This window comes from Cynocephalus volans, chromosome 11, assembly GCF_027409185.1.
Source record: "Cynocephalus volans isolate mCynVol1 chromosome 11, mCynVol1.pri, whole genome shotgun sequence".
Classification (NCBI taxonomy): domain Eukaryota; kingdom Metazoa; phylum Chordata; class Mammalia; order Dermoptera; family Cynocephalidae; genus Cynocephalus; species Cynocephalus volans.
Window position 1 is genome coordinate 48,140,795 of NC_084470.1, and position 12,887 is coordinate 48,153,681.

General features: G+C 38.6%; 1 protein-coding gene across 3 annotated transcripts in view; it reads left to right on the forward strand.

The window, feature by feature from the left end:
• Positions 1-12,887, forward strand: part of STAC (SH3 and cysteine rich domain) — a 164,507-nt gene that overhangs the window by 130,086 nt on the left and 21,534 nt on the right. For all 3 annotated transcript variants that reach the window (XM_063115031.1, XM_063115032.1, XM_063115033.1), the window contains exons 9-10: positions 10,462-10,513; positions 10,607-10,744. In XM_063115031.1, coding sequence (XP_062971101.1) covers positions 10,462-10,513; positions 10,607-10,744 — 190 coding nt within the window. The remainder of the gene's footprint in view (positions 1-10,461; positions 10,514-10,606; positions 10,745-12,887) is intronic.

A 12,887-nucleotide genomic window follows, 5' to 3' on the forward strand; every position in this document is an offset into this window, starting at 1 on the left:
CGCAGTACCTAAAATGTCATAGGCATTCAGAAAATACTGAATGTCATATAATTTCCTTAGGCTAAATGGGCAGAGATGGAGGAGTGAGGAAAGATAAATTTCCTTTGAATTCCAAAAGATCCACTATATCCAAAACATGAAGGAAGTAAATAAGGCCCCAGAGCATCATGATTTGACAATGTGCTTCCCAAAGTAGGGCCATTCTGAGGTCTCAGGTTGTCTCAGACCGTAGAGGTGTTTCTCAGAAACAGTGATCTCATCAGGATGGTGTCAATGTCTCCACTCCTCGGAATCTACATGGAAAATGGAGAGAAGCTGGGTATTGGGGCCTTAGGTCAACTCACACTCCTCCCTCCAAGAGCACCCTCCCATAGAGGACCAAACCATCTTGCAGGAGAGCTCCATGTCACTGTCTGGGCCCAGCTTGCATAATTTTAATGCTCTGTGCACACTGTGCCCACTCAGTCTCTAAAGCCAGTTGACCTGCTGGTGGAAGAGAGAGTTTCCAAGGCCCACATGGAAAATCGAGAAATGAGGGAAGCAGAGGAACTGCTGAGAATGAAGACAGATAGCAACCCTCAGTCTCTCATGCACACAGACACAAGCACACACACTCGCAAATAAACCCTGTCCTCCTCACTGATATGCCACAATTCAATAGTTAGCTTTTGTTATTTTATTCCTATTCATGTTGCTAGTCCACAGCTCCCTCATCATTTCAAGACTTCCCACAAATCATGATATAACCAACTTGAAAATCTTCCTCTGGGCCTATGTTAAATTTTACTTAGCAAACAAAAAGGAAAAAGCCAGCTGTGGTGCTCTGCTCTGTCTTTACCAAATAGGAAACTGATGCATTTAGTGAGGGTTTATGAATCGCATCATATTTTGTATTATGGTATAGAATTTTGGGTTACAATGCAAACAGAACTTTTACCTAAATTTAGAATATTCTGATTGAATTAAGCAAAGGGAACCTGAGGAGCACAACTGGGGTCCTAGGCAGAAGCCATGGGCAGCCCCACCTCCTATCAGAAAGCAGGAGTATGCCAGAAACACGACTCACCTACAGGTGGTTCACCACAGTACCAGCCACTTTCACTGTGCATGTGGCCCACCACCCACTCAACTGCAGTGACACAGGGAGATTCACCAGTGGAGCCTGGAAAAAGAAGAGTAAGTCCGTCTCCTCAAAGCCCCCTCCAGAGTAATAGAAGAAGCAACTGCTCTACCAGATGACCAGACATCAACATAGAGATACTACAAATAAGAAAACCCAAGAAAATGTGACACCACCAAAGGAATACAGTAATTCTCAGTTACCAGACCCCAAAGAACAAAAACTTTAAATGACTTAAAAGGCATTACAGCAACAATCTTAAGTAAACTCAATGGGATACAAGGAGACTCAGTTAGACAACATAATAAAACAAAACAAAAAAAATCCAGGATATGAAGGAGGAAATTTACAAAGAGATTAATACCTTTAGAAAGATGTAGCAGAACTCCTGGAACTGAATTATTAATTCAATGAAAGAAAAAATACAACTGAGAGCTTAAGCAGCAGGCTAGAGCAAGCAGGAAAAAGAAATTCTGATCTTGAAGGTAGTGTTTTTGAAATAACACGTGTGTACAAAAGAAAAAAGAAAGGAAAAAAAGATTTTTAATGAAGAAAATCTAAGAGAGCTCACAGACAACATTAAGCACATAAACATTCAAATCATGGGTTTTCCAGAAGGGGAGGAGAAAGGAAAAGGCAAGGAAAACATATTCAACAAAATCATAACAGAAAACTTCCCAGACATAGGGAGAGACATGGACCTTCAGATCCAGGGGATTCCCCAACCAGATTCAGCTCAAAAAATCCTTTCCAAGACTGACTGATTGGATTAAAAGGCTAGACCCAGCTATATGCTGTCTTCAAGAGACTTGCCTACCTGTAAAGGCACACACAGACTAATAGTGAAGGGTTAGAAAAAGATATACCATGTGAGTGGAAACCAAAAATGAGCAGGAATAGCTGTTCTTATATCGGATAACATAGACTTTACCAAAAGCCATAAAAAGAGGCAAAGAAGGTCATTATATAATGATAAAACTTTCTATCCATCAAGCAGACATATAATTTTGAATCATAGATATATATGCACCCAATACTGGAGCACCCAATATATATAATGCAAAAACTATTAGGCCTAAAGAAAAAAGATAGACCCCAATATGATAATTGTAGGGGACATGAACAACCCTCTCTAAGCACTGGACAGTTCATCTAGGCAACAAATCAACAGAGAAACACAGGATTTAAGCTACACTTTAAGTCAATTGTACCTGGCAGATATCTGCAGAATATTTCATCCAACAGCTACAGAATATACATTCTTCTCATCAGCTTATGGAACATTCTCCAGGTAAACAAATGTTTAAAAATTGAAATCAATTGAAGCATCTTTTCAGAAGACAACAAATTAAAACTAGAACTCAATAACAAGTGAAACTGGAAACTATACAAATACATGGAAATTAAATGACATGCTCCTGAATGACCTGTGAGTCCAAGAAGAAATTAAACAGGGAAAAAAGACATGTCAAAAGACCAAAAACTGTGGGATACTGCAAAAGCAGCACTGAGAGGGAAGTATATTGCAATGAACACTACCATGGAAAGAATAGAAAGATTTCAAATAAACGATGTAAAGCGACACCTCAAAGAACTAGAAAAACAAAAACAATCTAATCCCAAAATTAGTAGATAGAAAGAAATAATTAAGATAAGAGCAGAACTAAATGAAGTAGAGACCCAAAAATGCAATATAAAAGATCAATGAAGCAAAAAGTTGGTTTTCTACGAAGATAAGCAAAATAGACAAGCTATTAGCTAGGCTAACAAAAAGAAGACCCAAATAACAAAAATCAGAAATGAAAATTGAGATATTACAACCAAGACCACAGAAATACAAAGACTCATTAGAGACTATGATAAACAACTATATTCCAACAAATTTGAAAACCTGAAGGAAGTGGATAAATTTTTGGACACATAATAACTAACAAGACTGAACCAAGAAAAAATAGAAAACTTAAACAGACCAATAACAAGCAACAAGATTGAAGCAGTAATCAGCAGTCTCCCAACAAAGAAAAGTCCAGGACTGGATGGCACTACAGCTGAATTTTACCAAACCTTTAAAGAGAAATTAATACCAGTTTTCTTCAAACTATTCCAAAATATTGAAACAAAGGGAATTCTCCCAAACTCATTCTTTGAGGCCAGTGTCACCCTGATACCAAAACCAGACAAAGGTACAACAAAAAGAGAGAACTACAGACTGACATCCTTGATGAACACAGACTCAAAAATCCTCAACAAAATATTAGTAATCAGAATACAGCAACACATCAAAAAAATTATACACCACAATCAAGTGGGATTCACCCCAAGGATGCAAGGATGGTTCGACATATGCAAATCAATTAACTTGATACATCACATCAAAAAAAAAAAAATCAGGGACAAAAACCATAACATTATGCCAACAGATGCAGAAAAAGCATTTGACAAAATTCAACATCTCTTCATGATAAAGACTCAGCAAATTAGGTGTAGAAGGAAAGTATCTCAACACAATAAAAGCCATATATAACAAACCTACCACCAACATCATCCTGAATGGGAAAAGCTCAAAGCTTTTCCCATAAGAACAGGAACAAGACAAGGGTGCCCATTCCTATTTACATACTATCAGAAGTATTAGCTGGAACAATCAGTTAAGAGAAAGATATACAGGGCATCAAGACTGGAAAAAACTAAGTTAAACTTTCCCTGTTTGCACACGACATGATCCTATGTATGGAAAAACCTAAAGACTCAAAAAACTCTTAGATTTGGTAAACAATTTCACTAAAGTTGCAGGATACAAAATCAACATGATAACTCAGTAGCATTTTTATACTCCGATAATGAACTCACAGAAAAATTAAGAAAGCAAGTCCATTTACAATAGTCATCAAAAAAATAAAATATCTAGGAATCAATTTAACCAGGAGGTGAAAGATCTCTACAGTGAGAACTACAAATCACTGCTGAAAGAAATTAAGGAGGACATAAAAAGATGGCAGAGATTCCAAGCTCTTGGATTGGAAGAATTAACATTGTGAAAATGTCCATACTCCCAAAGTTATCTACAGATTCAGTGGAATCCCCATCAGAATACCAATGACATTCTTCACAAACTAGAAAAAACAGTCCTAAAATTCATATGGAACAACAAAAGACCCCAAATAGCCAAAGCAGTCCTGAGCATGCATGCATAAATACATACATACATACATACATACATACATACAAACATAAAATAAAGCAGAGCTGGGGACATTACACTACCTGGCTTGAAATTATACTATAAAGTTATAGTAACACAAAACAGCATGTACTGGCATAAAAACAGACACTTGGAGTAATGGAACAGAATAGAGAACCCAGAAATCAACCCATATACTTATAGCCAGCTGATATTTGACAAGAGCCACAGGAGCATACATTGAGGAAAGAACTGACTCTGCAATTCAATAAGTGGTGCTGGGAAAACTAGACATCCATATGTGGAAGAATGAAACTAGATACGTACCTCTCACTATATACCAAAGTCAACTCAAAATGGATTAAAGACTTATATATAGGACCAAGACAATAAAAGTACTAAAAGAAAACATAAGGAAAACACTTCAGGAAGTAGGACTGGGCAAAGACTTTATAAGACCCTAAAAGCACAGGCAAAAAATAAAAAACAAACAAGTGGGATTATATCAAACTAAAAAGCTTCTGCACAGCGAAAGAAACAGTCAATAGAGTGAAAAGACAACCTACAGAATGGGAGAAAATATTTGTAAACTATGCATCTGACAAGAGATTAATATCCAGAACATACAAGGAACTCAAAAAACTACATAGTAAAAAACAAGTAATCAGATTAAAAAATGAGCAAAGGAGCCAAATAGGCATTTCTCAAAGGAAGACATACAACAGACATGGCCAACAGACACGTGAAAAAATGCTCAACATCACTAAGCATCAGGGAAATGCAAATCAAAACCACATTGAGGTATCATCTCACACCAGTTAGACTGGCCATTACCAAAAAGACAGAGAATAGCAAATGCTGGGGAGGATTCAGAGAAAGGGCAACCCTCCTACACTGTTAGTAAGACTGTAAATTTGCAGACCCCCCATGGAAAACAGCATGGAATCTCCTCAAACAACTACAGACAGAACTGCCGTGTTATCCAGCAATCCTGATGCTGGCTATATACCCGAAGGAATGGAAATCATCATGTTGAAGGGATACCTGCTCTCCCATGTTTATCGCAGCTCTTTTTACAATTGCTAAGATTTGGAACCAACCTAAATGTCCATTGACAGATGACTGGATGAGGAAAATGTGGCATATATACACGATGGAATACTACTCTGCCATAAAAAGGAATGAAATTCTACCATTTGCAGCAACATGAATGAACTTAGAGAAAATTATGTTAAGTGAAATAAGCCAGGCACAGAAAGAGAAATACTGCATGTCCTCACTCATGAGGGTGAGCTGAAAAAAAAAAAAGAATAAAAAATTTTAAAGAATAGAAATAAAACAATATACTGTACCTAAACTTCAATTCATTCTTTTTCATGGCAATATTTTTCTGGTTTATGACTAGATCACAATTTCTTTTTAAAATCCTGATGGACATTTAAGTTGTTTCCACTATTTTATTATTACATCATGGGGCAATAAACACCTTTTTACATTAAAAAAAAAAAAGCAAAGGGAACGTTTTTTAAGTATTTGGTGGTCTACCAAGTTGGTCCCAAGAATTTGAAAATAAAGAAAGAGTTAAATTACAAAATCTACACATAATAGACCAGGAACATAAAGTCACCTGAAAGAAAAATAATTGTTAGGCCAGAGCAGGACTTTCCCCACACGTGCCTGCAGTGTGACAACCTAAGTAAAGAATTATTCCATGGAAAGGGCCCCATCAGCCACAGAAGCATGAAGAAGCTGGAGGCAGAGAATCGTGTGCTGGCAGTGTCCATCCTCAGAACAACCAGGGAAGAACTTTAAGCACCTCTGGGACCAGTGGCAAGGCTTTTCCTCAGCAGAACCAGTTGGCAGAAAGTTTTGATTTAGTTTTTTGGTGGCAGGATGCAGCACACCAACACCATGGTTGGAGGAGAGAACTAAGTTGAAAAGGGGTTAAGAAGACAATTCAGTCAAATGTGAATGGCAACCATGAAAGCCACACAGGGGCTGCACCTAAGAGTCAAGGTAACACAGGCTTGAGCTATAGTGGGCCACTTAGTACAGCAAGTGGTGAGGGCTGCCAGATTTCCACAGGCTCTAGGGCATAGGGCGTGTCCCTCCTTGTCTGGTACCTGGCTCCAGGGTGGGTGAATAGGGCTGGTACATAGTAGCCTAGAGTGTGAGAGACCTGATAAAGGAAGTGGTTGGGGGTGTGGACTTAATCATCTGCTTAAGAAGGGTAACTCACTGGCCTTTAGTTAGGGCCTCAGAACTGGATCAAGATAACATTTTTTTTTTAAGTTCTATTTCACAGAATGGTTTTATCTTGCACGCATACTCAGATCCACCACCCAGAGCCCAGAGTCGAAAGGATTCTGAGCACAAGATCAGTGGAGTAGAATGCTGAGGGGTTGTCGGGTGATGCTTGGATGAGCATGGGGGCAGTAAAAGTCCCACCAGCCACAGGCCTGCTGACCCAAATGTTAGAGAGTTGTTGTCTTGGATTCAAGTGCTACCCAAGAGCAAGGGCAAGGTCCACCCTATAGTGAAAAAGAGATATTAACTGTCTCTGCCACACGCTTAAAGTATTTGAGTAATCTCAAAAGGAGTCTACTCTTACTCTTTTTGGCTACATCTCTTTATTTCCTTCATAGCCCTTATGCCAACTTGCAATTATATATTTATTAATTATACATACATATGCTATATTTATTATTATTTACATATTTTTAAATGTTTTATCTATTTACTTGTTTATTATCCATTTTTCTCACTAGAATATTAAGTCAGATGAGAATTATATTGACCAAAGTAAACCCAGTGCCTAGTAAAATGGCTCTTTCAGTGCCCACATTCTATAAATATTTGTCAAATGAGTAGGTAAACAACAAAAAAAGAAATAATAAATGGATGAATTTTACTGTTCTCACTCACCAAGCAGTTTTCTGATCCTCGTGGAGCTCTTTTATAGGAAAACACAGAATCCTCACCATGCTGTCAGGAGTATGCCTGGTATTTCTCATAAAATCATAGCTTTATTCCAGTGAGTGCCTTATTCTAATGTGTAGTTCAGTTAACATGGGGTATGCTCTCGGGGACTGTCCACCTCTAGGCACAGTAAAGAATGAGTCTCTAGCTAAACAGAGGCTGGATTCAGGCAGCACCCTCTTTCACCCTTAGGAGCAGTTAAAAAAACCACTGGTGTTTGGTATTTCAACAGTCACAGTTTCATGCTGACACTACAGAGATCGAGACAGCTCCCCCAGTCTCGAACTTTTTTCCCTACTTACAATTTCTACCAAACTGTCAGCAAAATCACCATATTTGATACTAACACATAGCTTCTTAGGTTATTGGGTTAAATAAAATCTGCTGGAGCTTAGAAGATTTTTCTACATTGACTTTCATCCTTGCTACTTAATTAAATCCTTCCCGTGGGAAAGAGTGATTTTCAGCCATCTTGCTCTCTGTAGCATCAGCATGAAATTGTGACTGTTGAGATACCAAATACCAGTTGTGTGTGATGCTTCAGGTGCAACAAGCCTGTTATATTTGGAATCCCCGATGAAGACAGATATTAACTGAGAATTGAAAATGACAGCAAAGGAGATTGAATCAGAATAGCAAAAGGAGCAAACAAATTTACTTCCCCTCTTGCTCCAATTCCTAAAAACGGGAAAAAAAATATCTTTTTTTAAGAATACACCTATAACAATACTACTAAAAAAAACCAAGAAAGATTGCCACGAGAGAACCATAAATCTTGGGAATTTCCTGGCAGACTGCAGCAAATGCAATTGAGTTGACAACAGTGAAGATGACCAGAGATCAAAGAATGCTCAGGAAAAAATAGATGTAGGAGCACATTCAAAGAGACCCTAACCACACAGCAAACCCATTGAAGAGTAGGAGGGGGTCTGCAGCAGGTGGATTGCATTAAGGGCCCTAATTCATCATCCCTCCCTGTATTCATGCCCTTTGCCGTGAGACTCTGCAGTCTCTCACTACAGAGGTGGGGCCTACTACCCCATCTCTTGAGTAGGGACTGGCCTTGTGACTTGCTTTGGCCAATAAAAAGAGGCAGAAGTGACCTGTATCCATTCTGAGGCTTGATTTCAAAGGGCTTATGTGTTTTGCATGTTTCCATTTGCTACCCTTGAACCTCTACTATTGCCATGAATGTCCAAACTGGCCTTCCGGAGCATGAGAAACATGGTATAGAGGGACATCACCCCAACCAAAAGCTAGCCACACCCAGGCATGTGAGTGAGCCATTGGGGTTTTGTGACTGTTTATTACACAGCGTAACTGTGGCAAAATATTAGACTCCCAACAGTGTTCATAATACCACATGACTGCTTATAATGAGCAATTGGCAGCAATGGTATTTGTTTCCAGAATTAAACCAATACCTGCACTCCAATTCCTAAAGAAAGGAAACTCCATGCCTAAGGAGGGCTCCTATGTGGGCACAGAAGGCTAAGAAAGAAGAAAAAGTGTGTTGAGATAACTCTGAACCTCTAGACCTTCTAGAGGGTAGGGAGAAAAGGCAGCTCTACTTAGGAGAAAAATAAACTGACATTCACTCTCACCAGGTTAAGAAAACTCTCCTGTTTCAGCCATTGAGATAGTGGTAGGAGGCATCCAACTGCTTGCCTGCTATACTTTCAAGTAACCAACAGTGAGATGCATCAAAGGACGCACTCTCCTCCCTTAAACAGAGCCTGTAAACAGCCCTCAAGCTTGGGAGAAAGACCCATGACAGAGACCAGATGTATGTAATAGCAGACAAGCCTGCCCAGCGGCCCACACTCACCTACCTCCATTTTCGGTCATTAATAAAAAGAGACAACCAAGAAACATCCTTGACATGAAGGAGAAGTTTCATGGAGCAAAAAAATAATTCAGTAAAGGAAAGAAATATGGTTTTAAAATATATATCCTCAGAAAGGTCCATTATAATATTGCATCCATGATAAAAAGTGACTTTCAGAAATCTTTCAGAAAATAATAAAAAATAATAAGAAAGAAAACTTGCAGAAAACAATAAAGAGTCCTTGAGAATTGATTTTTTTTTTCTAAAAGTGTTTTCTAAAATTGTTTCTAAAAAATTTCTCGGTATTATGGTAGATAATGGAAGAGACAAGCCAAAATATAAAATAAATTATTAGGAAGATAAAATTGAGAAAAATTTTAAGAACATAGAGAAAAAACAAGATGGTAAATGTGTAAGAAAGACACAGTAGAGGATGGTGAATTCAGAAAGGCTAACATGTGCTCACTAGAAGTTCCAGAAGGAAAGAAGAGAGAAAATGGATGTGAGAAAACAATAAAAGAAATAGAGAAATTTTTCCCAAAGTGAAAAAAAAAGTCTTCAGATTGTAAAAGCTTCAGTAAGTGCTGAGCAAAAGAATTAAAACACACACACACACACATACACACACACACACACACACACCTGGATGTGAAAATAAAATAAGAACTGGCAAATAAGCACCACCTCTACAACAGCACCACCAACAAAAACACGTAAGCCTTCAGTAAAACCCAAGTAATTCTTGATGAATAATGTAAAAACACACGTACACAAATCTAAAGCAAAATTATATCAACTTAAAAGATAAAAGGTGGCAGGCAGGGAAAGTGGTATTAAGCAAAAGTGTGCTAGTTTCGAAAAGGCACCGAGAAGATGAGATATAGATAATGATAAAGATAATGGCTGATTCTAGATGTCAATACTAAACAAAAAACTACATATACATATCTACATATAAATCTCAGTGCATGGGGAGGTGTGCATCTAGAAGGACACACAGGGAGCACATGGGAGGAGGATTGTGGGACAGAAGATGAAGGGGGGCTTGTACCTTGAAACTTATCAACTTCTAAATTTTGGGGGTTTTGCAATAAAAATATGATCATTTATGTATAAAAATAAAGGTAAGAGTTATTTTTAAAAATGCAGTACAGAAATTATGCTTCCTTTCCTTGTATAATAAGGCTATATTCTTGGGTGGAAAGAACTGGTAAAAGTCATGTTTACTTTACTTCTACTTACTTTAGGATTATTTGTACAAATGAAAAACTACTACTTCCAACTTTAAAGTATCATATTTTTCTTTTTCTCTCCCTCTACTTCCCCATCCAACTCATTCATTCTTTATTTCAGGCCAGGAGACATGATTACTCTTCTAGAGGATTCTAATGAAGACTGGTGGAAAGTAAGCATTTCTCGTTCTTTAAAAAAAATCATTTGGTAACATAATGACAATAAATGCAACAATTGTGGATGCATTCCTCTTTTTTCCTTTCAGGGGAGAATTCAAGATAGGATTGGCTTCTTTCCAGCCAACTTTGTTCAGAGAGTACAAGAAAATGAGAAGATTTTCAGATGTGTTAGAACCTTCCTCGGGTGTAAGGAACAAGGGCAGATAACACTGAAGGAGAATCAGGTAAGAGAAGCACACAGCACACACCAGGTATGACCAAAATAGAGCAGCAGTTATTGTAACAAACACAACAAGACATACAGTCTGAATGAGAGGGGACACAGTCGAAGTATTCACTCTGAGACAAGATACTTGTGTACTCACACCTATGATGTCAGTGTACTGGGACCTGAACGTGCAAAACCAAAATATGAGCAATCTGCTCACAAGAGGAAATATCCATGACTTCATGGTGGCAGGGTGAGGACAGCTGGTCCCCATGCTTCTCTCTGAGGACCACTGGTCTCTGACGTAGGCAGCTACTCTAGTTTGGGCTCTGCGTGGGTGTTCACCAACGTGGGGGTCATTCTTCCTGGTCTCTGGGGAATCCTTTGCTGTTACTTGCTACTGTGTTCCAGGGTTCCCTGCATTCGCCTCCAGTCATAAGCACCCCTCATAGGTCTCCTTGCCCAAACCCCAAGCCTCTCTGCTTGTTCTCTGAACCCCATGACACCTTCACATCACTGCACAAGACATGGAAAAAACATACATAACCAGGAACTATCTCCAGCCTGTGAGCTGGACATCTCCCTACATCTGCTCTAGAGTTGTCTGGCACCATCTTGCTGCAGTACCATGTTGAATGTGGAGTTCTTTATAATGTCCATTTTCCTGAGAAGTCAGGAACCCCCTGCACCTGTGTGTCTGTAAGCCTCTTGTTTCTTACTCTTCCATCTCATCCCTGGAATGTTGATAGAGACAAAGAGACAGGAACTCACAGCTTGACTCTTTGTCCTACTCTTCCTCTCTTTGTTTTTCCCCAGCAGACAGTGGCTTCCCACCACCCCTTCTTCTCTGACTGCAGCTCCCTTCATGTCATGTCCTGTATTCTCACTACAGAGTAAAATAATATGCTCAGACCTCTGCGCTTGTTCTTGATATATTAGGGGAGGACTTGGTGAATTAGAAACTAGAAATTTCTTTTCTCTCCCAATAAAGTCTCTTAGTAGACTTCAATTTCCAATTTTAGAAGTCAAATGCTTACTTCTCTTTCTTTCTGCATTACTAGTATAATTCTAATATTTCCCAAGGCAACAAATGCTTGTAGTTGAAAATAATGAGGCTTACCCAAAAAAGAAGCATAAAATGAAAAATGCATTAGTAATTTTAATACTAGCTCTGTCCAGTAGAGTTGCCCAGAATACATTTTGAATATCTTTCATAGAATTGTCTTCAAAGATAGTTTCTAAGTCCCACAAAGAAATTAGTCATTACTTTAAAATTGTATTTGATATGCAATTTTAAAAAATTGTTTTACCTAAATTTACCAATATTTTATGTGCCACATGTGGCCCCAAATGACTTAAATATACCTTCAAAGAATAAGATTTGCCTTTTCTTTATGGCTATTTAAAAGAATTTCTAAAAGAAGTATCTAAAGAAAAATTATAATATAGACAAACAGATTTTTTAAAAAGTTTAATTCCCCCTCCTCTTATAAGAGGGTACAAGATGAAAAGATTCATATTACCTTTTAATTCTCTTTTTTCTTGAACTTTTTGAAGTACCTTTGTATTTAAATAAAAGTTATTGAAAATGAGACAACAGTAATGCTAAGTATTACTTTCCCTATATATTTTAACAAAGGTAGGAGATGGAGTTGGTGGATAATGTTAGAACCGAGGCAGTTCAGATGAGGTTATGATAATATTATGGACAGAATACTGGAATCTGGACCTAGATCCCCAATCACTGCTCTCCCAAGGTCGACGCAAAGGGGGAGATGCAGACGGGGCCTAAAGCCCTATCTTTATTCTCAAAACCATAGTGAACCAGAGTACCAGATGTGATCTAGGGACCTAAAATGCTCCTTACCACAGCTACACCCTCCGTACTGTTATCGCCACCACCACTGGCTGGGCTGAGTCTCAGAAAGGAGTGGGGAAGGAGTTTTTAGCCAGGTGGCCAGCTCTTGCCTCTAATGCAAAGAAAGTCCAAAACAGAAGGTGGATAGTCACGTGTGGAACAGACTGCTTAGGAGAAAACAACAGAATCCAGCAAAATAGTGAGGAAGACACCCCAAGATGTGTGGCAGCATAGAAAGACAAGTGAAGCACCCACTGAGTCTAGCGAGAAGCCTGGAGAGACTCCTTGCTGCTGGGAGAAG